The sequence below is a fragment of the Gasterosteus aculeatus genome, chromosome 6 (genome assembly GCF_964276395.1).
Source record: "Gasterosteus aculeatus chromosome 6, fGasAcu3.hap1.1, whole genome shotgun sequence".
In the NCBI taxonomy this organism is placed as follows: Eukaryota; Metazoa; Chordata; class Actinopteri; order Perciformes; family Gasterosteidae; genus Gasterosteus; species Gasterosteus aculeatus.
Genome location: NC_135693.1, coordinates 6,156,988 through 6,184,829, shown reverse-complemented (window position 1 = coordinate 6,184,829; position 27,842 = coordinate 6,156,988). Strand labels below are relative to the sequence as shown.

At 43.8% G+C, this 27,842-nt stretch overlaps 2 protein-coding genes across 8 annotated transcripts; both read left to right on the top strand.

Moving 5' to 3' along the window:
• The first annotated feature begins 592 nt into the window (after positions 1 to 592).
• Positions 593 to 15,068, top strand: papolg (poly(A) polymerase gamma). Of its 4 annotated transcripts, none has more exons than XM_078103920.1 (25): positions 593 to 873; positions 976 to 1,024; positions 1,730 to 1,888; positions 2,228 to 2,294; positions 2,430 to 2,511; positions 4,474 to 4,583; positions 5,603 to 5,656; positions 6,128 to 6,239; positions 6,348 to 6,437; positions 6,831 to 6,969; positions 7,087 to 7,159; positions 8,608 to 8,728; positions 8,825 to 8,909; positions 9,251 to 9,304; positions 9,402 to 9,521; positions 9,787 to 9,896; positions 10,417 to 10,538; positions 10,644 to 10,801; positions 10,975 to 11,087; positions 11,319 to 11,521; positions 11,606 to 11,677; positions 11,782 to 11,841; positions 12,295 to 12,398; positions 12,498 to 12,598; positions 12,938 to 15,068. In XM_078103920.1, exons 2-25 carry the CDS (start codon positions 1,008 to 1,010, stop codon positions 13,111 to 13,113), a joined length of 2,502 nt encoding a protein of 833 aa, XP_077960046.1. In that variant the 5' UTR covers positions 593 to 873; positions 976 to 1,007; the 3' UTR covers positions 13,114 to 15,068. The 4 variants fall into 4 exon arrangements, with proteins under 4 accessions (XP_077960046.1, XP_040034052.2, XP_040034053.2 ...); XM_040178118.2 differs by having other exon boundaries at positions 11,310 to 11,521; XM_040178119.2 differs by having other exon boundaries at positions 629 to 1,024.
• A 929-nt stretch (positions 15,069 to 15,997) lies between these two features.
• rel (v-rel avian reticuloendotheliosis viral oncogene homolog) lies at positions 15,998 to 27,251 on the top strand. Of its 4 annotated transcripts, none has more exons than XM_040178122.2 (11): positions 15,998 to 16,112; positions 16,496 to 16,534; positions 17,477 to 17,619; positions 17,710 to 17,858; positions 18,551 to 18,642; positions 22,265 to 22,405; positions 23,659 to 23,763; positions 23,937 to 24,155; positions 24,273 to 24,338; positions 24,446 to 24,520; positions 24,646 to 27,251. In XM_040178122.2, the coding sequence occupies exons 1-11, from the start codon at positions 16,106 to 16,108 to the stop codon at positions 25,461 to 25,463; spliced, it is 1,854 nt and encodes a 617-aa protein (XP_040034056.2). In that variant the 5' UTR covers positions 15,998 to 16,105; the 3' UTR covers positions 25,464 to 27,251. The 4 variants fall into 4 exon arrangements, with proteins under 4 accessions (XP_040034056.2, XP_040034057.2, XP_077960048.1 ...); XM_040178123.2 differs by having other exon boundaries at positions 16,023 to 16,112; positions 17,480 to 17,619; XM_078103922.1 differs by having other exon boundaries at positions 16,023 to 16,112; positions 17,480 to 17,858.
• Positions 27,252 to 27,842: the final 591 nt, after the last annotated feature.

Sequence of the window (27,842 nt, the reverse complement as noted above, 5' to 3'; positions counted from 1 at the left end):
GGATAATGATGACACGATTTATTTGAGCTTATTTTCCACCAGATGTAATGACGTAAACTTCCCACTAAACGGAGCTATTTACCACGGTAAGATCAAATTAAAGACGAAGGTTCAGTTTGTTGGGTAAACAGATAGACACATATACACGCTTATATATGTATGTATGTATGTATGTATGTGTGTATACATATATATATAAACGTGTATAGATAGACATAGATAGATACACGCTTATATATATATATATATATATATATATATATATATATATATATATATATATATATATATATATATATATATATATATATAAGCGTGTATATGTGTCTATCTGTTTACCCAACAAACTGAACCTTCGACTTTAATCTGATCTCACCGGGGTAAATAGCTCCTATTTATATATTAACCCACCAAAATATTATGATTTAGCTTTGATGTAATTTTCATAATATCCTCATGAATTTGCTTCGGTGCACATCGTGTTCCCGCATTGAGTGATCGGTACGTGTGTGTGTGTGTGTGTGTGTGTGTGTGTGTGTGTGTGTGTGTGTGTGTGTGTGTGTGTGTGTGTGTGTGTGTGTGTGTTCAGCAGCGGAATCGGGCCTGCGGGGTCACGTGGTTCGCGGCTCATTGAGGGAGGGGCTTGCCCTCTGACGATGGTCGCTCGGCGTGCTGCACGCAGACATTGTTCCCACAAAATGCCGTAACATTTGTAGTTTTGAATTTTAAAAAAGTCCCAAACAGTTATCAATCCCGCGCCAGGTGCCTTCGTTCCAATAACGCAGATCAATTGAGGATATGAATATCCCGTCAGCATGGACGCTGCGCGCTGATACGTTATCTTATAAGAAGTGATTCCGGTTCAGTGGGAAGGTTTGAACTCCTCTCTGGAAAGTGACCATTGTTGTAATCAGGTCGAGGCTGTTATCATTTCTACTTGCTGACTTTCTTAGTTTTTTTTTTACGGGTTCACAGCAAGAAAAACAGCGCAGGCTTTTCAAAGTGTCATGAAAGAAATGTCGAGGTAAGTCGTACACGTGGCGTACTATTCCCCCGTTGGCCGTATTTCTTCGCGTTTTAAGAGTGTCCTGAAGAATAGGCTAAAAGCTAACGTTAGCCAACTGTCACAACAACAAGGCCCGCAGCCACCGTTTGCTGGCTAGCGCGCTTGTTTGTTGTTCGTTAACTCCGGCGTGAGTGCGTCTGACCAAACCAACGACTGCCGCTTGATTTAGTTTGAGAAAATGCCAACTGCTAAATATGTCTAACTAGTAAGCGGCTCGCTAGCTGAACGAAGTTGTTCCCCGTGGCGGCGAGCTAACGTTGGCTAACTTGCTAAATTAGCCAATTTTGTTAGCGCTTCCAACCTGTTTGTAGCCGCAAGGCTAACGTCCTTTCGCCGCCAGCTTGGATGATAGCATAGGTTAGCTCGTTTCGAACACGCTTCTGCTTTTTTTGTCACCTTTCGTGTTTTTAATTGCGCCAAACTCCGAAGTCAAGCGTATGCGTTTTCTGTGAATAATGTGCATTTAGCACATTGCTGTCAGTGTCGTACGCAACGAGTGTACACATCTAGCAAAGCACCGGGCAGGAAGATTAATGCAATCGCTTTGACTCCGCGTTCATGTTTTTAATTAACACGAGGTTTGAGAAACCAAGAGCGTAATATAAAAAAATGTAGTAGTAACGTTGTGCTGTCATTGCGTGTGTTGTGCTCGTTCCCTCGCAGCAACATGCCTGGTGGGCAGCAGCCTCAGAAACACTATGGCATCACTTCTGCCATCAGCCTGGCCCCCCCGCGAGAAATAGACAACCAGTACACCAAGAAGCTCTGCGACGCTATGAAACCTTTTGGGGTGTTTGAAGACGAAGAGGAATTGAACCACCGGTGAGGAACACAAATTGTGTTTTTCTTTTTTTGTTGTTGTTGTTTTTACCATAACACAACTGTGCATACGTTTCATTGCAGCAATCACAACTACAGGTACAAGTAGTGCCACTAAAACAGTAACTTTTTCCTTATAATGCTCCAGCGCATGTATTCTCAGCAGACGCTAACTGAGCTTAAACAAATATAGCATTTATTGTACTGCATTTGATGATCAGTTATTTATGCGTGTGCAGAATTTGTGAATGTGATGTGTTCATCACTTTCATTCTCGCCGTTAAATTAATATTAATGCTGGATTGTGAATGAAATGCCCCCTTAAAGTTATGTCCTTTTCAGACTTGCAGTTCTCGGGAAGTTGAATAACTTTGTGAAAGAATGGATCTCAGAGATTAGTGAATTAAAGGTGGGTTGTATTGAACGTGCTTTACGTGACCGTCATTAATAGTGGTTATTTAATCAAATCCTAAAGCTTGATGATGTTGTGTCATGTGGAGTAAAAACACTGATTTCACCGGCTGTACACTTGTCTCTCCCACAGAACCTCCCGCCTTCAGCTATAAGCTGCGTCGGGGGCAAGATATTTACATTTGGTTCGTACAGGCTTGGAGTACACACAAAAGGTATGTCTAGTCATTGCAGCCACATGAAATTACTCTAAACATTGATGATGTCCCATGTAGTGAGTGCTTAGTCGATATTGGCATTAAAAATACACCATATCTGGTGTAATACGAATATTACTGCAACACAGCACTCAGCCCCTTCTAAGCGAGCCTATCTCATTGATTCTGAAAAGAAAAAGTTCAGCAAGACCACAGCAAAGCACAAGCCTGGCCTTGTCAACTTTCTATAGACTGTAGGCATGATTGTGAATGTTGTCCGAGAATGTCATTGCTTTAAACAACAATTGCGAATGGTGAAAAGATAAATATTGGTTAGATAAAGGACATTAGTGCCCGCCCACCGAATGCGAGTGGAGGTATTTGAGGGGTTACAGCGGTTATTAACGGGTCATGAGTGCATCATCCACGAACCCAGAACGCTCGGTTACATTGGTGGCATTGGCGGTGGTTGTTGTGCAAAGACTACGGGCCGCGATGACTATTTTCTTCGACTTCGCCGAGCTGAGCCCTTGATCAGTTTAGCTTGACTGTCTCACTTGAGCTAACTTGAGAAGGCGACGTAAACAAAGTTGTCCTGCTAACGTTGTGTCGTGCAAGTATTGTTTTCCCCTCTCGGCCACCATACGTTCGTTGCTAAGCAAGGTAGACGCGCGAACGCATGTGACCGGTGGAGGCTTTTGATAAACTTGAGGAGATCTGCTCAGTGCAAGACGAGGACGTGGCGGCACAGCAGGTGTAGGAAAACCCGGAGCACAGATACGAAAGAGAAATTGATGAGACTGAAAATGAAAAGAAAAAGAAAAGACACCAACATCCAGTCGAGAATGGCTGCTTCATGATGCAGCCAAGAAAATAATGTATTGCACTGATTGTAGGAAGCACAGGATTGAAAAAAGGGTTAAAATCTCTTTTGTAGTCCACTTTACTCCACCGGTTGTTCTGGCTCTGCAACACACGCAAGACTTTTAGAACCATGAATTGAAACGAGTGCGTCGACACAACGGTGCGTAAAGACGCAGACGCACGCGCCAGCCTTAAGATACAATACATTCATGGCAGAATAATACATTGGTAGGTTTTTTTAATGTTCCTTGTGCAACCAAATTGTTTAAAATTGAACTAAGAAAGAAAAAGAAAAACTTCAAGAGGTATACAGTTTTTACACAAATCGGTATGGATGTTAATCTGAACTATTAATAATGCTGCGGTTTGGTATCTGTCACCAGTTCCTTTTTGTCCTTTTTTTATCTCCGTTTCTGAATAAATCAAATGTTGAAACTGCCACAACATGCCCCATTAAAATCAGTTTCAGCTCCCAGCATCTATTGCGACGGCGTGTCGGCCAGCATAGTGAGCGTGGCCATTTCTTATACAAAACAAAGTCCCTTTTACAATTACAAAATATTTTGCTGTGGCCTCAACTTTTTTTTTAATCTCTTTTGCTCATATTTAAGATGATTGAGTCTATCAAAACATCCCTGCCATACACATTTATTTTCCTGTACCAGTTACCCCCTTTTATAATTGTTTGTTTTTATGAAATAAGAAGTTTAAACTCTCATAAAAAGTAATTTGAGGATATAAATATCCTTTACAGTAAATGCACAAGACGTCACACCTGCATCACACTGTACAGAGAACATTCTGTGCAACAGATGCTTTGTAAAGGTGCATGCGTTGTTGGAGACCTTGGATCAGGAACACCATTGACAGGGTTCACTTCCCTCCACATTCTAAACCATCAACGTTTTATAGTCTGACTGTACAGAGCAGGGTTGGGTCTTATCAGTTGGACAGTCACCAAAAACGATAATCAAAAGTCAAGGCCCTACTTGTTGTTAAAGTAACTCTCTTTAGCCTTGAATGCCCCAACTTATCAGATAGTCATTGAAGCTGCTGCCCCTTTAACATCCTGGGAAACAAGGAACCCGCGACTTAAAGTGCAACTGTGTCTTTCAGGAGCTGATATTGATGCCTTATGTGTGGCCCCACGCCACGTAGAGAGAAGCGACTTTTTCCAGTCTTTCTTTGAGAAATTCAAACAGCACGAAGAAATCAAAGACCTGAGGGTAAGCGTCTGCAAAGGAAGGCCGACCCCCCCCCCCCCCCGCTTTGTACTGGCGCTCTCCCATCAAAGAGCTACAGACCACATGTGTCACGGCTCCTGACAGGACTCAAATGTTGAGGAGAGCGGTTTACTGTTTTGGAAGAATCGCAATAACATGTCATGTCATGGCTGAAGTGTTCTTTTTTTTATGCTTAGTAGATGAAGTTCTAATGAATTCCCCACGGTGTGGGTCTTCATTAAGATTAACTAATTAATGTTTACATTAACATAAATGATGCAAAAAGGGTATGCTCTTGTGTTTGGACATCATTTTCACCATAGCTGCTATTCTTGGTGTATAAGTAAATATTTTTCCTTTTCCAAAAGGAAGTGGTACCCTTTTATGGGTGGATGAACGTACCCAGGACACCCTTGTGTTAGTTGAATATTCTTCAATATCAAAACTCCGGTTTCCGCAGACGTCCATAGTGACTCATTCTACGCTCTTAAGTTTTCAATTTGAAATCTTCAATCAGACGTCTGGTAACACGGAAGGCAACTTTTTAAAAGAGCAGTTCTGCTTTTGCTTCTGTGAGTTCTGTGCAATTTGCCTCAGATTTTTACAGTTGTACCAAATGTCAAATACAGCAGACTGATTGAAGCAGCATATAATGTATGCATATAATGCAGAATATGAAACTAACCTTATTTCAATAAGTTGTGACTTTTGGACTAGATGACGCTCTGGTTCCGGTAATGTTTTAAACCTTTCTGAAACAATTCTACACAGCCCCCACTAGAATGGAATAATCCTAATAAAATTAGTCTCACCGGATCTCATGCAATTGGGAAGAAATACCAGATTTAATCAATAGATACACAAAAATGTTGCTTTAGTATTTGAACGTTGTGACTGGGGCGTCAAACTATTTGGTTTAGTTCTAAACTTTCACCTCTTACTCGTCAAATGTCAGTCAGCTACTTTCCTTTAACTTGTCTTGAATGTGTTGGTGATTTTGTCCCTTTTGGTGCTTTCTCAAGGCTGTGGAGGATGCTTTTGTACCGGTGATAAAATTCAAATTTGATGGAATAGAGGTGAGTAACTTTGTCTTCATGTACATAACTAATGGCACTACTCATACATTATTGAACAAAGATATTAGAAGTTTCAAGAATAGACATTGTTAATCAAAAGGTAAAGTCTATCATGGCCAACATTATTGACAATACAATGTCTTTGTGTTTTGGACCTTTTGGAGCAAATTAGTTACATTTTTACTTGCTATTAAGTGTTTTTATCCATAATATTGTATATTAAATTAATTAAGAGGCACTGGATTATCACAATGTATATCAATGTATCTTTTTTTTTTTTTTATCCAGACACCCTTAACTGTTCCAAGGATTGCTTCGTCTCTGCTTGAATAGCTATCAAAATGATTTTTGTTTGCTGGAAGCTCATCGCACTGAGCCGCCCTTCTAGGCACTTACTGCCTTTGCCAGACGGATCCGATGTACTCTGCTTCATCACTTCTTCCCTTGATTTTTCTCTCTTCGTCCGAGCAGATCGACCTGCTTTTTGCCAGACTGGCCTTACAGTCCATTCCAGACAACTTGGACCTGAGGGGAGACTCCATCCTGAGGAACCTGGACATCCGGTGTATCCGCAGTCTTAACGGTAAGCCACTTGGTTTCTACGAGAGCCACTTGAAACCAAAACCTCTTATTTGGGAAATGAAATGCTTCTCCTGCAGTGTTTTAGGTTTCGGCTGTTTTTGTCCCACAGGTTGTCGAGTGACTGATGAAATTCTGTACCTGGTGCCAAACAAGGAGAACTTTAGGCTGACACTGAGAGCCATCAAACTGTGGGCCAAACGTAAGTGGATTCAAATGTTCAATGATGCGGGAAGCAATTCATATTGCTTCATTGAGCAGCAGCACAAAACATTTCACCATCTTTTGAAGGCATTTATAACTAAAACGGTTTACCTACTCTCATGGTTGTGCACTTTATGACTTCACTAACGTTGTAATGAAGTAATGCGGGTGTATCATACAGCGGAGGTTGAAGTGGGAAGATTTTTGAATGTCAGATTTGTATTGAGTCAGTGTATCATAAGTATTACTCTAAACTAGTAATATTCTCTTAAAAACTGACATACAAATATTTCAACGGATTACTTTACTTGTCGAAGTAGCCCTGCTCTCGACTTTGAGACGTCTTGCCTCCTATTGATATGCTAATTAACGCCGTGTCCTTCTCCTGCAGGCCGTGGGATTTACTCCAACATGCTGGGCTTTCTGGGCGGAGTGTCTTGGGCCATGCTGGTGGCCAGGACCTGCCAGCTGTACCCAAACGCTGTGGCCGCCACGCTGGTCCACAAGTTCTTCCTGGTGTTTTCCAAATGGTGAGCATTCCCACAACATCACAAGTTGTCCTGTCGCACGGCATTGCAGCACTTCACCGACGCGAGGGAAGTTGGCTCACACATTTTGAGGACGTTTTGTTCACTTCCTCCCTACAGGGAGTGGCCGAATCCTGTGCTATTGAAACAGCCGGAGGACAGTAATCTGAATTTACCCGTGTGGGATCCCAGAGTGAGTATGCCACTAGTATTTCATTCCCACATGTTTAGTGTTGTAATTTGTAGACCCAAGAAACGGCACCCGTACATAGTTGATCTGCTAAATTATGAGTTTGTTCGTGTTGATTTTTTAAAATTAAGCCCAACTGATAAATGTACAGGCACATTTGTTTTTCTCCTATTTCATGTCTCCTCGTTCATCTTGTCCTTGCGTGACTGGGAAAATTTGATCGTGTTCTGAGTTCCTATCCTCTCACCACTGCTCGGAAGAGGCTTCCACAGAGCACCTTGGCGCAAGGAAGACTTCCCACGTGGACGTCCTATTTTTTTCTTTTTCTTCAGACGCGCCCTTTCAGTAAAAGCAATTAAAAAAACAAAATAGATCTGACATTTGTGCTAAATCCCCTAATCGCAACACCACAGTCAAACAGGAGTGTTGAATAACAATACTGTGTGCAATAAGTATTAAAGGACACCTTTACATACTGTTGTTGCATTTTTTCCATTTGGATATTCTTCCCTTGGCCAGGAGCTTTTAGTTGCTTTTGCTGTTTTTTATAATAGTACCATAAATAAATTTAACCCAAACTAATCGGTCGATTGCCTTAAGTGGGGGAAAAAACCCACTTTCTAGCTGCTGTAACTTCTGTGTCATGTGTGTTGTGTCCCTTCAGCAATAAACACATTTAAATTATCTCCTGGTGTTGTTTTCGTTCAGTCACAGCACGGACAACCCAAAACGTGCATTGGGCTTGAAGTGTAGCCTAAGATACAATTTTAGAAAATATGCCAAATGTTTAGGGTCCTTTTTAGCCATGCTCATCGGAATCCAAATATAGAGCTGAACGTGATTGTTCCAAGCTGCTGGCAGATGTGGAATACTTGTTCCAACTACATTCTGTATCACCAAATCATCTCTCCGTAAGGAGTCACTCCGATATCCCCAACGCCGCCTTTGTTAACATGGCGAAGGTCATAGAATAGCTGATAGTCAAAAGAAAACACATTAACTAAACTGATGTGCCTGCATGTCTAGTTGTATTAAGACTCATCTGAACAACATTTAAACACGGCCTTGCATGTGTTGTCCTGCACCAGATACGAAGGCCCGAAGTGGACATGTGATAGTCCAAAGGGTTTTGTCACGTTTACCTGCAATAGCTCAAAACGGTTAGCACAAAGCTGATCCAGCTGTGCAGCCTTCATCAGTAACTGTCAAATTCCTGCACTTGAAGATTGATGGAAGCACAACAGGTTTCCTTCACCTCAACTCCTTCACTGCACTTGGGGAATGTAGCATGTGTGTGCTGGGAGGGTTGTGAGCACTAATGGGGCCTTGCTGTACGTGTGAAGTTGGCCGACACACTCCGCATGGCGGGTTGAGTTTGCTGGTGAAGGCTCTCATTTCTGCTGTCCTCCCTGTGCCGTTTTTTTTTTTTTTTTTCTTCATTCATTTTTTAGGTGAACCCATCCGACAGATACCACCTGATGCCCATCATCACCCCCGCCTACCCCCAGCAGAACTCCACGTACAATGTCTCCACGTCGACGCGCACCATCATGAGCGAGGAGTTCAAATACGGTAAACTGCTGCCTAGTTCTTCAAAGGGTAATTGTACTAAAGCTTGACTTCCTCAGCCCGATAACGTCTTTGTCCCACTGTGTCGTACATCGACAGGCCTTAGCGTCACAGACGAGATCCTTCAGGGAAAAGCTGAATGGTCCAAACTCTTTGAGCCACCAAACTTTTTCCAAAAGTACAAGTAAGTGTTTCCCCATTTGTCAGTTTTTATTTTGGTGAGTGTGACAACTGAGTCGTGATCGCATTTATGAAGTTTCCGACAAAATTGTCTTAATATTTCTGGGGTTTAATTTGCGCACATTTGACTCATCTCGATGCGGTCAGTCGAGCGTGGAAGACTCATTTTGTTCATGAAGGTTCCTCCCACACAAGCACCCCGACGGGCTTCTCTGTTGGTGGCGCTGCTGCTTCATCATTGGGGGGCCGGTGCGAACAGTAGACGCTGATGTTCCTCGTTGACTTTCACAAGTGTCGATGGATCAAAACGCTGCACAACATCTGATTTTCTGCTCTGTCCTGCAGGCATTACATCGTGCTGACCGCCAGCGCTTCCACAGAAGAAAACCATTTAGAATGGTGAGTGTCTGTAAGGAACGAAACTCTACAGCAGTAGCTGACTCATAACAGAGTCTGTGAAACGCCTCAATGTTTTTTTTGTTTTTGTTTTTTTTAGGATCGGCCTGGTGGAGTCAAAGATCCGCGTTCTGGTGGGAAACCTGGAGAGGAATGAGTACATCACCCTGGCTCACGTCAACCCCCAGTCCTTCCCCGGCTCCAAAGAGAACCGCAACGAGTGAGTTCTGGTTTATCTATAACAGCGGCTCGGTGAGAGAGGCCAACTCCTGCTAATTATTAATCAAACCTTTCTCTAGGTTTCATTCTTTGTCCTCATTTAATAATAATGCAATGAGTCATGAAGCCCTCGTTTGTGTATTCTTTGTCATTCAGTGCTACACTGAATAAATAGATTAAAGACCTCCGCTGGTCACGAGCAGTGGTTACCATTGTAACAACAACTCCACTGTTTTCACATTGCTGCTTCTGCTTTTCTGTGACAGGAACGACTTTGTGTCCATGTGGTTCATTGGGATCATCTTCAAGAAAGTGGAGAACGCGGAGAGTGTGAACATCGACCTGACGTACGACATCCAGTCCTTCACAGATACTGGTAGGTCACATCACTCTGCAGGGAACACCCTGGTCACGACTTTTAAGATCAAATGCGTTTATTACTGGATTATCTGCTACAGATATATGACACGGCTAATGGGTGAACTAATATATTTTAACTGCATGCAGGAAGTTCAGGGTTTTCAGGCACAACTAGTAACGTTTTGCATGCAGGAAGTTCAGGTTTTTCAGGCACAACTAGTAACGTTTTGATTTCTTTACATCACAAAAGGAATTTAATGATGTCACACTGTTTTCAAAGTAACTTTCTACAGAACCGTGCCAAATTGCACATCACTTTTCTACAATATGTACTTTTTATTCTATTTTTATGCAAATACAAATTTACTCCTAGCTGGTGCGAATCATTTAATGGGCAACCTGCAGGAGCCTAAGCCATAAACTAGCCTCAGCACTTGAGATCGTTAAGACATGTCGGAGCAGCTACTTGGTCTCCTCCTAGAAGAAAGTCTACCACGTTTCTATACATTTGTCAATGATCCCGTTGTTTCCTGCAGTTTACAGACAAGCCAACAACATCAACATGCTGAAGGATGGGATGAAGATTGAAGCGACGCACGTGAAGAAGAAACAGCTCCATCAGTACCTTCCTCCCGAACTGGTGCAGAAGAAGAAGAGGGTGAGTCGTCTTCCCTTGCACGTACAGACAAACGCCTCAGTACATTGTTTTGTTTTTTTTTAAATCATTTTTATTGTTATTGACTTGTCTCTTGTCTATGTGCAGAGTATAGCGGAGTTGAACCGTAGCTCCAATGGGGGGAGCTCTAAGCGCATCTCTCTGGACAGCAGTCACCTGGACAGCTCCAGAGACACTGACTCTGGGACTCCCTTCACCTCCCCATCCAGCAAACCCTTGAAGCCCGCGTCCGACACGGAGGACAGGTATGATCCGCCTCCACAGCGCATTCCTTAAATGCATTGCAATGTTATTTTCAAATGCAGATGCGCTTTTCTAACGCAGATATTTCTTTTTATTTGCCAGATATTACCACCATTTACAATATGACCAAATCCACAATAAGTTTCTGAGCCAATGTTTTTGTGTTGTTTTGCAGCGTCAGTCCTCCCAAGCAGCTCTTTGTGGAGGCCTTCCCAGCACCCGGTGCTGAAGCAGCAGCAGCAGCTACTGCTACAGACCAGGGCATGTCCATCCCTGTTATTGGCTCCAGTGAGTTGATTTTTCCAGTGACTATTCCACACTGTGCGAAAGGCTGTTGAATATTTGCATCAAGAGTCCGTAAAATAATTACAATCCATTGCAAACTCTTTAGATCCAGAGAATATGAATTAATTCATAAACGTTTGTTGGGATAGAAGCTCGTCCCTTTGATGGCTGTCGAAAAAAACAAATAATTTGATTCCAGTTTGCTCTCGCTTTGTCCCCTTTTTGATTCCGAAGAGCCAGCGGCCAAAGCGAAGCCCGCCTCCCCGCCGGCCAGCAGCTCCTCGGCGACGGCGCAGAGCGGCGACGAGGAGCCCAAGCCCGCCAGCAGCCCCCAAGAGGAGCCTAACGGCCTAGAGGACCCGGTCAACGGCGCCTCTGTCAAGAGACCGCACTCGCCAACGCAAGAGGACTTGGCCAAGAGGCACAAAGAGACAGAGGTGAGGAGGACAAGGAGGTGCTGTGTGTAAATATGTCTTTGGTTATGAAAACGGTAGATTAAATTGACACTTTTTTTGTTGCAGGTGGTTGCAAATGATGACTCTGCTTTTAAAGAGCCATATCCGCCGTCCTCAGACTCATGCACACAGGGAGAAGTAGGTCTTATTTCCTCATGCTTTTTTAAGTTCCCATGGACAGGCAGACAAAGCAAAATTAATCTTTGCACTTTTACCATTTTTTTATTAATTTTTACCATTAGACCGCCCTCTCCGGCTCAAAGGCGAAGCCGATTCCAACCATCGATACCTCGAGAACACAGGTAACGTCTTTTCTCCATGTGGCTTCTGTCGAAGCAAAAAAAAAGTATACTCTATGTTCATAACTATATATTAAATCCACCCACCCAAGTATTTTATGTTGACTGATTGAAAACTATAAACACTTAAAGTTATGTTGTAGCTGAAATACGTCCCTCTTCAGCTATACCTCGTTTCCCTTTTTCAGCCTCTTATATGTAAATGTATTGTTTTTGTCCCCAAACTTGATAGAAGCGTTTGTATTCACATTTTTTTTAGTCGTCATGGAGTCCCTTAAATCTAATCTATTCAGAACAATATCTGGTTCATATTCACATCATCAAGACTTAAGCAGCCACTTAAATTTATAAAACAAATGATTTCAAGTTGTTGCAAAGCTCCACAGCTTGAGCGGCACACAGAAATAATGCTTTCCCAGATGCGTGTTAAACGGATCTCTAACGCCACTTCCTCAGAGACTTCCCAGCATGGAGCTGCCAGACGCCTCCTCGCCTCTACCAGCCAGCAACAGCTGCCGCGTCGTGAAGAATTCCATTAAACTGGCCCTCAATCGCCATAAGTGAGCCTCAACTATTTTCCCAAAAATAGAAACTGCTGATTTTATTTCCTTTCTAATGTTTTAACCTAATTCCTCGGCCTTGCTTTTAATCAAACGTAGCATCACACCTCCCAAGCCTACAGTGTGTGAGGGCCCCGTCACCGCCGACGCTCCTCCTGCAGTCGAAGAAAAGGGCATGTCCATTCCCGTCATCGGCTCAAGTACGTGCACAAGAGCTCATTGCGTTAAGTGATATAAGAATAAATTGTTTGAAAGATTTAAAATTATACAAAAAAAAAAGTCCACCTTCAATGTGCCCGAGCCTTTGGTGGGGTTATGTTCAGATATATCCCTCTTCACTTCATCAGGTAAGTTTGGTGGCTCAAAGTCATCAGGTAGCAAACGTGAGCCAAGAACTCAAATAACCAATAATATGCACACACACTTTGACACTTTGTTCGTTCACAGCTGTAAGTGAAGGAAAACCCTGACCGTGGTATCTGTGTATCGAAGGACCACAGCGGAATCAAAATAAACAACCCTTCTCCTTCCTTCCGTAGAACACGTGGCGTCCAAACTCGCGGTGCCGCCCGTCGGCAGCTCCATCCCCACGCTGGTGAGTCGAGTGTCCGACCCGCTGAACGGAGCGACCGCCAAGAGGCCCCACTCTCCCTCCCTGGAGGAGCAGGCCAAGCGGCTCAAAGAGACGGAAAAGGCCAGGATCCACATAGCTTGAACACACAAATACAGACTGTGATTTATACATGCGTAGAGAATAAGAGGAGACGAGACGACTTTTGGGGAGGGGAGGGCGGTGGAGGTTGGTTCAGGTCGGTCTCAAGTGTGAAGCAGCAGGATACCTCACCCTCGAGTCTTTAGAGGACAGTGGCTGGGCGAATCGGTCAAACCAGATGTTGCGAGGCGACTTCTGTCCCGCGCACAGGCAGAGGGCTTTTGGACACCGCGGTCACAGAGATAGCCGGCACCAGAACTAATATTTCTTTTTTACTCTTCTCCCTCGGTGTTTAAACGTGTACACAGTGAAGGAGAAAAAGGAGCTGTTCTTTTCTTTATTTTCCTTTTTTTTTCTCCTCCACTCCCCCAACCCCCAAAATCAACATGTTTTAAAACAGCCCAGAACATTTATTGATCGCTTGCTACACATACTTCTGTTGTATGCTGATTTCTTTCTTTTCCTCATTTTCTCTCCCAAACGGAAGCCTGTACAGTAAATGTTGATGTACATAACTTTTTTGTCTTAAAAGAAGCAAAAGATCACTAAGTCTTTTGACCATTCTATTGTAGTTTTTATCTAAAAAGGAAAAAAAAGTTTAAAAAATGTTATTTTTTGTTGTTTCTCTAATGCTTGTCCAAAAAAAGAAAAAGGAAAAAAACATTCTCCAGCCCTCGTTTTTTTTTTTTTTTTGCATAACACTGTTTAAGTTTGGATACAGTTGGAGGCGTCCTTGAGGGGTTCGCTCGGATACGACAGAAACCACAACTGGACCACGACCACCCAAAGGGGACCGCTGGTTGGTATTGGACATGCGAGCAAAAGCGATGGCCGGCGCCCAGTGACACCAGTGCTTCTCAGGTCTGCCGGTAAGCGGAAGAAGAAAATGAGTCGTCGTCCTTGTACGGTAACGCTGTAAAGCTCTACGCCCACGCTACGTACGCCCACTGTATGTCTTGGATTAGAAGAAAAGGTGGAGTTTTGCTCCCTTTCCTGGTGTGTTCGGAGCCCTGAATGGCGAATGAGCGAGCGCTGCACAGCTTAGACGACTATGGGAAAACGTTCCAATATCTGTTTTGTGTGCCTACCTGTGATTGTGCGGCACCTGAAATCAATTTTCTGGTACAGTCAAAGCTCAACAGGAAAAAAGCATTTGTTCTAGGTAACGTTTGACCCTCTCCACCGAAGTCCTAGGTGGAAAAAGTTTGCGGTGCTTTGTGTAAAGCATTTTTTTGACGAGTTTTGCTGGTTTGTGTGTGTGTATATGCATATGTGTGTGTGTGAGTGATAGACTGGTTGTGTTCATGCGTTGGCGAGAGATGGAATTCCCTTTGTTTTTGGGTGTTAACCCTCCGCGCCTCCTGTGGAGGTTCTTAAAAGAAAGCATCTCCCAGTGATGGTGGTGCTGCAGGTAGTGAGGAGACACAACTTTATCCCGCCTCAGGCCCCCCAGCCCCAAATCTTCATGGTCTTAAACTCTGCGAATGTTTGATTTCAGCTGCGATGGGAATGTGTATACGACAGAGTGTAAAGCGATGCTGTGTCTTCCTGGGAGCAGAGAGAGACGCAGGGACACAGGCTCTTTCTTTTTTTTTCTCCAGTTATCGGTTGGCCCAAATAAATGTACAGAGAACAGTTCCACCCCACCACCATAAACAAAGGCATACTCTTCATTACTGGGGGGTTTCTTATCACTTTATTTATATTTTGCATATTTGTACCATGTTTTCTTTTTCTTTTCTTTTTTTTTTTAAATAGCATTCATAGCAGGTAGGTCTCTTTTTAACGAAATCTACACCACTCGGTTTCAAAACGACTTCGGTTTTGCTGTTTGGAAACATTTAACAAAGCAGGTCATTTAGATGTTTGTTTCTAAAAATGTATTGAAAGGGTATTTTTGTATGTGTTTATCACTTCCTTTAAATGAGTCCGTACACCCATTAAACCCCTAAAAACTATGTCTGTGTCTGTTCTTTGTCGCACATGGTTTTACATTTTGTTGTTGTTGCATGCAGCGGCGTAGGAAGACTGCAGGGAGTGCAAGTGCACTGGGGTGGGAGGCCAGAGAGCACGCCGCCCAGATGGCATTCAGAATGCTCCGAGGAGATCATTGTCATACAATAATGTATTCCTTTTCATTTTTATCCATTCCTTAGGTCTAAATGTTTAACCGTAGGCCGTTGGAAACAGTTAAGGTTGGCACAACAAGCAGATTGGCAAGGCGACCGCTGACTGGTCTGTGAGTCGTAATCGTTTACTGTGCTACATTAGGTGCTTTATGCTGACTTTAAACAGTGATAAAATAGACTAAAACCAATGCTCAAAATTAAGAATTTTAGGAATATGAAAGCTTCAAAATTGACTACGTTTGGTTAACATCTAAGGGGTTTGATCGCGTAATCTATATAATAGTGCCTAATGCACAATTTATACTTTTAAATCTTTTATGTTGGTTCAGTGCAATATAGAATTGTTTTTAAATGTCACATTTATAATGTAATGGTCATACTAAAGCTGCCTTACTTAGTGTAAAGAAATGTGCCTTTTAAAAGCGTTTTACATAGCAATGCTAGCTGTTTCCACCGATGCTAAGCTAACAGGCTGCTGACTCACTCATTTAGCTTACAAATAAGCAATAACACTAAAAACCAAGTAGTTTAATGTTCAATCATTACTGTTTTTTACATTTACATTAGTATTCTGAGTGTAACGCACCTGTGTGCTGTGTCCCTCCCCCCCCCGCTGCACTTTGAGGCGCGCACCAAGCTGAGTGACGCCCCCGCGGCCCTCCCTCTGTTTGTGCCTCTTTCTCTCTGACGTCAGTCAAGCGGCCCTCTCATTGGTTGGTTCAGATGGAGGGGGCGGTAACGCAGGGGGAATTCCCCTCCTCCTCGTCTAATGTAACAAATGTTACTTTTCCGGTTCACTGTCACTCACTCAGCTCGGTTCATTCAGGAGAAGTTGACCTGTGATAATACTGAGAGCGTCGTGCATCATGGATGGTGAGTAACACCTTTACGTGCTATTTATTATACCAATGTTATCTGGTAGAATGTGAGATTTACTAATGGTTATGTGACTTGAGTTGTATGTGCATTGTCTTGAGCCTGAATGTACAATAGAAGCATGTGCTTGATTTCTATTAAAATTAGGAATGATTCCAAACTATTTCTCATGAATCCGTTCAATACTGTAAAACCTCCCTGTTGCCATGATTGACAGTGGAATAAGCATCAGCACAGCTTTAGCAGAACAGAATGAGCTCTTCCAAACACAACATATTTGTTTTGACATATTATTAATGTGTCATGTTATCACCAATTATATACAGTATTGTAAGTATGTGCCTCCTAATTATCTCCTTGTATATGTTCCCTTTTCCCAGTTCTTATGTCCTCCATACTAAGGGACGATTCACTCCTGAGTAAGTGCACACTACTAATACTAATGCCAATTTAATGCCCCATTTGTCGCTTAAAAGATCCGAACAATATCTGAAAGCACAGAATGGCCTCTTTCACTTCCTCATTTCATTGCTTCTTTTTTCTTCAGGGTCAGTAGTGTAAATTTGTGTTTAGGTTCCTGTAATCCTCATCTGTATACAACATGAAATGTTATACATTTCTGTGCTGGTGATCTACATCACCTCTCGGTTCCTGACATTAGACGCGGATTCAGGCCAAGCGCCCCATTGTGGCAAATGTGAATTTCTGAATAACATCAGATATGTAACAAGACTTGCTTCACAGCCGTCTATCTAATGACGCTGTGCAGGGCCTGCCGCTCGGCTGCCATGTCCACATTTGGGGTTTTGTCAAATCTTCTACAGATTTACACTTCCCTAACCAGTTTCTCTCTCACACTGATATCATGTGAGGCAAGTTTCTGTTTCATGCAAAAGATAATTTCATGCCTTTTCTTGCTTTAAACGCCCCAGTCCCCTTTTCCTTCTTTTATTAGCAAATCTTATTTATTGCTTTGCAGTTAAAAGGCGCCTCAGGCTAGTGTTGATGCTGAAAGATTTTGAAGGATAAGCATTTTGTCGACTGCATGACTAACTGCGAGTCCATGGATTCTCAACCAGAGCTTTCAAACCTCTAAAGCCTGCTGCTGGATATTGTGCTAATCGTATCCCACACATTTCTAATATGTCATAGAACCAAATGATTGTTTACCCCAAGATCCTTTTGAGGTCAAAGTGTCATCTTTCTGGCCCCCTCTTTACTTTAAAGTCTTCAAGATGAATGCCTCCTGGGTTATTACATGTTAGAAACACGTTCATATACAGAGTGTACAGTTGATATCTGATCCTATGACCCCCCCCCCCCTTCCTTCCCTCCCCTCCTCCCATCATCTGTATGATCAGCAGTGGCCGAGCCCGCCATGCAGATCTACGAGCAGCCCAAGCAGAGGGGGATGCGCTTTAGGTACAAGTGCGAAGGTCGCTCGGCCGGCAGCATCCCCGGCGAGAAGAGCTCCGACAACAACCGGTCGTACCCCAGCCTGCAGGTGCGTCCGCGGAGCTCGCACACCCCGTGCACGTTTCCCTTCTGCTCAGCGTGCGTGGCTCTAAATGCATCCCTTAACCCTCGACCGCAGATTCTGAATTACTGCGGCAAAGGCAAGGTGCGCGTGCACCTGGTGACCAAGAACGAGCCGTACCGGCCGCATCCGCACGACCTGGTGGGGAAGGACTGCAAGGAAGGATTCTACGAGGCCGAGTTCGGGCCGGAACGCAGGGTGATCGCGTGAGTTCTCCCCCCCCGCAATCGCAGTCTTAGTCGGCATGATGTCATTCAAATACCCTCTATGTTGCACGCGCGCGTACACGTACGCGTACACACACACACACACACACACACACACACACACACACGTACACACACGTACACACACACACAAACTCACTTGCTCAATAGATCATAATCACTTTTCTCTCTATTACGTGTTTCTCTTGACAGTTCTGAATTTCTTTTAATTTAGAGTTTTAGGAGAGCTATTGACACCTGCACACATACACACACACACACACACACACACACACATTATATTTGTTAAACCAGATCTGTGATTAGGGCGGCAATATCACTATACGAAGTGACGTCACCTGTATTTGCAAATGGTGTGTGTGTACGTGTGTGTGAGAGAGTTAGAGTCATTAGTTTGTTTTTACCTCAGGCTCATGTTGTAAATTCTGATTAATCTCAGGCTCTCAATGCTGATAAATAGACCAAACCTGCAGCATTAAAACATTGTTTTTTGTGATGATCCAACAATCGCTTTGACCTCGCTCACAACCTTGCGCGCAGTCGCATTCTTTTCTTTCGTTTTGCGACGCCGTACTTCACTCAGATGTGGCCCCGGGGCCCCCGCTGTATCATCAATGTAGGAAGCCGTCACCTTTACCTCACGGGCCCGTGTTGTGTCATCATTCATGCAGCTTTCAGAACCTGGGCATCCAGTGCGTGAGGAGGAGGGAAGTGAAAGACGCGATTGTGCAGAGGATGACCCGAGGGATCAACCCCTTCAATGGTGAGTCCTCCTGCTTGCATGCATGCTTAATACCGGGGGGGGATGGAATCATAAAAAATGGTTCTGGTCCATTCATGAGATGAATGATGAGATGATGAGAGTCGCTGTTTTTTTTTTTTTTTCTCAGTTGAAATAATGTGTCTGTAATAGCATTTATCCCCAAGAAGCTCGCATCAACTAATGATAACATCTAATATGTCACTGAGACTCACATTAGCAGTGGAAATATAAAACTGTTGGTTACTTGTGATGCTGCTGCTGTTGCCCCCACGCCCCCTCACCATCACTGTGAACCACGTCCAAAACATTTCAAAAGAATTGTTTTGCTGATTGACCCAGTTCTCTGCCGCTGGAGAGCACTTCTCCTGCATCGAGTGATAAACGGGCCCTCTTGCCACCGCGTGCAGCCGTGCCATTTCCTCAATGCGCTTTCGTTCTGCGGTCCTCCGGAGCCGACAGGCATCGCTTCTCGTGTACAAACAGGCGGGTGAGCCTACTTCCCCATTCTTAGTCACAGTTGCTCAATGCGGCACAGTGCAGGATGCCACGTGAGGGCTGGGAACGCGGGATTCATTAAAAATTAGTGTGGGGTGGGGTGGGGGGGGGGGGCAAAGGGGGTTCCCCCAGCTCCCTGAGAGGACGATAACAGTAGGTTTATGGTGCTTTACGGGACTGTAAAAGCACGGGTGCGTTTACAAGCATGTTTGATTGAGACGTGTGCAATTTGAGCTTGGTGGGGACTTTGTTGTTTGCGTGTTTTCTGCGAGTGGCAACAAGTGAGGGCCGAAGCAGCTCGAGTTGATATCTGCCAACTGCTCACATTCGACACTTTGGTTTTGTGCTCCGATGCTCTGATTAACGTCAGGGACATAAAAGTTACATTTCCCCCCAAATCAAGTTACTTTCAGGGCCTTTGATCAGTGATACGAGTAGCTCAAGTGGGAAATGAACCCATAGTAACTCCATGTGGTTTGTCTACTGAGCGTCACCACATGTCTCTTCTCTTGCCTCACCTGCTTGCTAGTAATATTTTACAGTCACGGAGGCCACATAAGTTGAAGCTTGGACACACTGTACGATTTTAGCCAACTTGAATTGTCATCAGCAGTTTGAATCGATCAGATTAAACGGATTTATCTCTGCAGGACGTACGACGGGCAGCTAGATGTCTTTTTTTTGCTCCTCCGTCCTCTTCTATTTTGCTCGCTAAGCTTCCCCTCTCTTTAGCTCACTTCTGCTGTGAAACTCAGCTGCTTCCTGTGTAAAGGGAGATACTCTCCCCCCCCCCCCCCACACCCATACTACACTCCACAACCTACTGCACTACGCTACTTTAGTGGATGATGGGTGAGACTTTATGCTCACTCGCTAGCAACGACGCACAACTGAATCCTGTGTGGGTGTGTTAGTGTGAGTTTGTGTGGGTGGGAGGGTGTGTAGGTGTGTAGTACAGTAGCTTTCACACTGAAAACTGCTCATGTGCTGCTGCAGAGGTTACACAGGACGTCCTTTAGTCAGTCCAAATCTATGTGTGTGTTAGTGTGAAGAGTGTGTGCGTGAAGTTGTGTAGGTGTGTCTGTGTAGGTGTGTGTGTCTGTGTGCATGTGAACTCTTAACGTGTTTCCGTATTACTATTTGTTCTCATTTCACATTGTGGTGCCACAACTGGTAGATTAGTTTGGTGTGCGGCTGTTTTCTTGTTGCAGGTGGAGCCACGCGCTTGTTTTATCAGACAGAGGCTCAATTAAGGGCGCAGTAGATTGGGACAGCGCTTTTCCTACGAGAACGTGGCGTTCGTAAATGTTTCGGTTTGAGTTTCAAGTGTGTGTGTTTACAGGTGCACAAAAGTGAGAAAAAAAATGTGAGCGCATCATTTTTCAATCTGAAACTCTCTTGTGCTTCAGCAATGACAAAGGAAGAAGCATGACGAGCGTAGACAGGATCCATGGGTTTAGTTCACTGCAGAGGTTTGGTCATTTCCAAGTTCCCTAAATGTTTGCGCTGGCTGGCCTTTTACGTTGGCAGTGCCACAAACAATGTCTGCACCATCCTCTCTAGTCTCCATGCATTAAATACGTTGTATGTGTCTGTGTAGTTATGAACCTATAATGCGCGTGTAAAATATATAATAGAAACGCACATGTGATCCGATGCGTGTGAAGCTCGGTGAAATTGTGAGTCAGTTTGCGGACGCAGTCAGCGGACGCAGTTTGTGGTGTGAGGTCGTGGCACCTGCATCACCTTCTTTCTCGCTCTTAAATTCCGCTCCCACATTCACACCTAACCACTCAAACCCCCCCCACTGCCCACCAGCACACACACACACACAACACCCCCCCCCCCCCCCCCCCGACACCCGCCCGTCACTTTACCCCGTCGGCGCCTCAGCCAATGACCCAGTCCCTTTTTGCAGCTGCAGCAACCGCGCAGCCAGAAATCTGGGCCCAGTTGTTTCCACACACACACACACACACACACACACACACTAATTTGCCACTATACTTCTACCTCCAGCCCAGCGGTCTTTCTCCGCTTGGTCTCTGCCACCTACAACAAGCAAACCCGAGGACGGAACACAAAGCTGAGGTGGCGCAGAGCTAATCAGCCCCCACATGTTGATGTTGACACAAGGCTGGAGGAATACATTTGTTTTACTAAATGTGTCCAGGGACACAAGGAGTCAGGGCGAGGGTTTCCCCTACGTCCCGCGTTGAGGTGTTCCTCTGTATCGAGGATTCAAAGAGAGTTGAGCTTTGACTTTAGTCCCACCACTTTCACACACGTCAGGAGGCCTCATGGTCACTCGTGCTCCTGCTCACTCTCTGCCTTTCACACACTCACACACACACACACACACACACACACTTCTTTCCACCCAGAGCGTGACGTCGCGGAGCGTCACCGCGGTGACAAATTGTAGGCGGGAGGTGGCCTCTGCATGAGTGTGATAGAAATTAAGAGAGATGGAGAAGGAGAAAGTAGGGCGGATGTGAGAGCATGGTGTGTGTGTGTGTGTGTGTGTGTGTGTGTGTGTGTGCATCTCTCAGTTATGAAGCTCTCCTTTCGAGGTGCACGTCAGCTATGAGGGCGGTGTGTGTGACGTGTGTATGCGTGTCTGTATTTGAGCTCAAGTGTGGGCTGCAAAGGCTTGAAAGAAATCGTAAAGCCTATCAGTGACGCGTTGATCCTACACATGTGACGAGATCCGTCTATCCATCCATCTACACTTTGATTGTTTGACAAGTTTCTCATTGATTGTTCACCACACGGTTTCTTTGGCACATTCGCCACCCACATTACAGCCGAGCTGGTGCAAACCTTTAGTGGTGGCTGGCCACGATGGCATTAGGATGAAGTATACACAGAGGCTCCCCCTCATCCAATTACAGCTGCAAAATGCTTCTAATGCAATATTAGTCCCATGATATATGATTTCATAGAGGCATATATTTTAAAAGAGACATGTATTTGCGTTCAAAGTATTTCAATTCTGCACATTTGCTGATAATACATAATTATGCTTACAATGCAAGTTGTTTGTTTCATGTCAGTAACAATGCATTTACTCATCTCTCAGGTAGCTGTGATAATGACACCTATGTATAAATGTGTGCGCCCTCAGTGCCACGTGAGCAGTTGCTGCAGACAGAGGAGTACGACCTGAACGTGGTGCGCCTCTGCATCCAGGTCTTCCTGCAGGACGAGAGCGGCCACTTCACCCGACCGCTCAACCCCATCGTCACCAACCCCATCTACGACAACAGTGAGTAGACGGCGCCCGGCCTGGGTGTGTTCATGCTGCGTGACCAGAACGAGCTGGTGTCGACGCAACGTGAATAAAAGATGCTAACATTTGGAGCCTTACATAGTATTTGATCAATCGATAAACACCTTTTAGAATGCAATGAATTAGCGAGGTTACACGTGATCCAAGGGGAGTAGAAGTAGGCCCTCCAGATATGTGTTGGATGGAGAATACCGTTGCAAAAGATTTGTACGGCCTCCTTATTTTGTTGTATTTTTTGTTTTTCAGTAACAGTGGCCATGGAACTATACAAACTATTCAATTCAATGAATAATATCTTATTATCTTTGGCAATTCTTTATTATATGATACTACTACTGGCACTGGGGCCAGATTTAACTTGCACATACAGTTTTTACAGTATTAACACAGGACCAAGCTGCGCTCACCATCACACAGTTCCGGTACTTCTACATTTCTGCTCTCTGGCCTACCATGACGTTTTCTTGTGCACATCTTTCACATCTTTCTCTCTCTGCTCTCTCAACATCAGGTTGTCTATAAACCAAGAATGTAAAGAGCTGGAATGTTGGTTCAAATCAAAGCTCGTGTCCTTTTGTGAGCTTGTCCACTTTGTCGTCACACACTGTGTATATTTGTGAACAATTAAATAATGAAACAGTATTTAAAATATCTCTGAATCTGTTCTTTTGGTTGACAAAATATAATTTTAGAGAGCAAACCAAGGAGAATCAAATGTTCAGATGAACAGTGCTTTAGTGTGGGTAAATTATAAAATAGTAACATGTTTTGTATTGCTGCGTGATACCATAAAGTAGCCAAATCATAATGGTCTAAAATGTCCGGAGATAAAATAGCCATAAGATAAAAACCACCAACCTGTTTTTTGGAGAGCACTGGCACTTCATTTAAGCGTTGCATCGTAAAGTGCTCATTAAAGGACCTCTGCACATGTGTACGGTAGTGAAGCAGCTCAGTGTTCCTCACACCAATTGAGAAACGGGAAGCTCTTTATACACTCTGAGCTGCCAACAAGCCCGTCGCCATGGCACACTTCCTCTTCTGACTGAAGGCATGGAATATGTGACTAAATATGTAAACTGAGTAAAGGTGTTTTTCTTTTTCAAGACGAGGCAAATTTGGACATTATCACTGTTTGAAATACAAATGTTATCTCACTTGTGGAATTAGGTTTGACTCTGATTGCGTCTACTGGGTTGCATAGTTACAACCTGTTTCTGCATCATCAGGGGCCCCAAACACAGCAGAGCTGAGGATCTGTCGAGTCAACAGGAACAGTGGCAGCGTCAAGGGAGGGGACGAGATCTTCTTACTGTGTGACAAAGTACAGAAAGGTACAAACAGTCAATGTTCTGTTTGTCTTTACGATCAGCTAATTTCCTGGTCTGAAGATTTTCCATATCTTGCATTCATTTTCTCTCCTTTGTTTTCCGTCCATGAATCCCATCTCTTTGCATGCTCATTCAGTTTTCCACTGCTGTCTTCCCATCATCCCCCTTTCTTCCAGACGACATTGAGGTGCGATTCTTCTCTGATGACGGCTGGGAGGCCAAAGGCTCCTTCTCCCAGGCCGACGTTCATCGCCAGGTGGCCATCGTCTTTAAGACTCCTCCCTACCGTGACATATCGATAACGGAGTCGGCCAGCGTGCACATGCAACTGCGCCGGCCTTCGGATCAGGAAGTCAGTGAACCGATGGATTTTAGATACCTGCCCGACAACAAAGGTAATGGCAGTTCTTCTTTCGGTTATTAACTGAAACTCTCACCATTCGTTGGTGACGGCTGGTAGGGGCCTCGGGTGGATGTGAGTGAAACGTGTAACCATTTTGCGTTTGCTTCAGATCCTTATGGCTACAACGAGAAAAAGCGCAAAAGAGAGCAATTGATGAGGATATCAGGATTGTCAGGTAGGAGTTACAGTACCAATTCAACCCATCCCACATGCCCCCATGTGCATGTATGAGAATAAGTGTACATGTATGCATTGTAACCCAGGTGTCTGGCCCTTCTTTAGGTGTTCCTTTCAATAGTCTGACAATGAACCGGCCAAAGGCGGTGCCACAGACTACCATGACTTACATGCGAAAAGGTAACCTAACTTTGTTTCCGTCGTACTACAATGGTGGCATGTCAAGCCCTAAAAGTAATTGATTCCATCCAGATCAGGATGATACCGTCCAGCTATCACAGTAAATGTCAATGTATGTTTTCCAGACCTTAGCAACATGCGGCCTTCAATGCAGCAACAACCTCCTGTATTCAACCAGCCCTTCCAACCAGGAGCTCAGAATGTTCTGATGTCATCACAGGCTCCCAATGTGCCAGTCAGCCATTCGTGGCTAAATCCCAACCCAGGAATTTCAATGGATACAGTCACCGTAAACCCGTCCGTTGCCGTTAGCAATCTTCAATGTCATAATATCAGCAGGCAACAGCAGCCAAACTCTGGTTACACGCACAGAGTGGAGCCCAGCGGCTTTCAGAACGCCCTCCCTCAGCTGTCCGTGACAGACTTGCAGTGCTTGGATCCAGCCCCCCAAGTTCCTGTGATGAGCCAGTTAGAGCCCCATGTGCTCTACCAGCTGCAGCACCAAAGAAAGGAGCTTGCGTCCGATACCAGGGAACAGAACCACCTAGGCAACCAGAACCAGGGTCTGCAAACCATGTGGTCCAATTCCCCTACGCTCAATCCAGCCCAGAACACCTTTAACGGGTTAGGAGGAGGTGGTTCACAAGGGATGGGCGCTTTCCCCTTTCTCGGGGGAATGGAAGGGGAAGATTTTCTGAAGGGCCTGGTGGGAGCAGGGCCTCAGCCTGGCTTCCAGCTGAAGCAGGAGCCCCAGGTCATGCGACAAGAGGCACACCCTTCCGTAATGCAGTCCCCGAGAGAAAGCCAGGAAAATACTTACACCAACCTGGTTCCTCGTTCTATGAGCAACAGCTATGATCTAATGACAAGCAATGGGATGGCATCCGATGGCCACTTTTCGACCTTGGCTGACTGGATCAAAGCAACTCGGCAAAGCAACTAAAAGGAGACTGAAGCAGCTCGGAGGAATACGCTGTGTCTTGTTTAGCCTTGAAAAGCCAGAAGTTTCGCTTCATCCATATCCACAAAGGATCAGTGGGCATTTGCTTGGGTTATCACATCAGTGGGAAAATGACGAAACATCCTTTGGAATCTACAACCAGACAAAGGCATTGTTTCTAGGAGGTGCAATTGATTAAAAACCAATTCCGTCTTTAGTATAGACATGACGAGGGGTGGTTCCTACACTTGCTTGAACATCCACGGTGCTTGGTACGCAGCCATTGGTCTTTGCTTTCCAATATTATTTTGGAAAGAAACCATTCCCCTAACAAATTAGATTTCTTGATATGTTTAAAAGACCAGAACCATGCACTTTCCGAACCTTTCTGCATTTCCATTAAGAGCCTTCAAACCGTTTCAAGACCGGTTGTTGGTTTCCAGCCGCTGGTGTTGAGGATTTTAGTGCATATCATTTTTTTTTTGGTGGGGCCAGCCAATCAGTTTGAGTAAACATCCCAGTATGATTCAATGCAAAGAAAAGTAACACACATTATTACTTTGCAGTTAAATATTTAACATGTATTTCGGTGTAACAGTTTAACTTAACAAGGACATATTTTTCAAACAATTCAGTATATCAATGAACATATATAACTATATTTATATATAAAACAATATTCAGAATATGATACCATATCGTAACTATTATAAATATCCAATATAACTATCATATAATAAATGTATTATATTAAAGGATAAATATATTACAATATAAATCTATTCATATAAAATCTATTAGAACATGTATGTGTATATATACGTATATATTGAGATGCACCTATGAACTTAGTTTGTTGGAGAAACACCTGATCTGTGTGTTGAGGAAAGACCAACTCAAAAGCCCCACAGCACTTTACACAATTCATTATTTTGGATAAAAACTATGGACTAGCCGCCACTGTTAAATCCAAGTCAATCAAATCGAGCTCTTGTGAGATCAACTGGCTTTTGCATGGCCACGCCTGGGGATTAAACATTGCCCTAAATTGTAAAAATGACCAACAACATGCTCGTTCTTTCAAAGCCAAAGTTAGAATTCCACAGAACTGAATGTACTACTTTTTTCTTTGTTTTTTTTCATGTGAAGTTAGATTCAATCTCATATTACTGTATAGGGAAGTGTTTGGGCCCAAAAAACGTTATGGCAGATATATATATATGATTGCTTGCATATTATTATGGTTATACACTTTTTTATTGCTTTTTATCGCAATATTCTTACACATTGTACTGTTTAATTGATTTATCATAGTATATAGTATTTGCTGTTTAATCTGTGCATACATGTAAGCCATAGTTGAGAGTGGAAGCAATAACCATGCTGAAATGCTCGAGAACTGGCAAGGTACTGAAATTTCCATTGAGGAAGTGGGAGGAGGCACTTTTAGTGCCGTCTTTCCTTTGTAATGACTATGTCATAACGGTAATCGCCTGTGTTACAGAGAGTTGTCAGAGCCTGTCTACTTTGTTTCATGGTTTTTTTCGATAAAGAAGTTAATGTTGTCTTTTTTTGATCTGTAACTTGTTCAGCTGAGCTCATCAATAGCCTAGCTCAAGGACATTGTGGTTGGACTAAATAAACCGTCAACTGTAGTCTAGCTCATCTTAGCGTGTTGTTTTTATTTGTATGACCTCCAGAAGCTTTTTGGTTGTAAAAGAAAGTGTATATATTTTGATGGCTATTTTTTTTCTAGAAGATCAGCACTTAATAAATGTCTCATTTTCCATGGTCTGTGTCGGCTTTTTTGCTGTTGCCGTTGAAGCAAAGGGACAAGACCCAAACCATTTGAAGCGACCTTTCAATGACCTGTTACTCATGCCATAAAGCGTACCCTGATGTATTGTTTATTTGACTTTTAAAAAATGAACATCAAGGTGTATCAAACAAGACTTTAAACTAAAGATTAAGATGTTTACTGAGGTAAAGGGAGAAATAGTTGCCCCTTGATGGCCATTAGGAAGAATGTATATCTACGGTACTTCTACGGTACAACCAAGTTTCTAACAGTTAACAAGCTAATGCACCAGTGCTGCGGTTACTGTGGTTTGCTTCTGGGTATTGTTTTGAAGTATAACTATGTCAAGTGACCTATGACACTATGGATTTATCGGGCCAAACACTACAGTATGACGTTCTGGGCTTCAATCATCCAACAGTATCTTAGGAGCTTTGGCTTTGCGTCGTGATGAATCGTCTTCCGGGGAGAGATTCTGGTGATAAGCTGACAGTGAGCATGTCTTTGGGACGCTGCCTCTGGCCCGTGACCCATGACCGCCACATGACTTTTGCACTTTCAGTTTGAGCGTCACTGGACTGGTC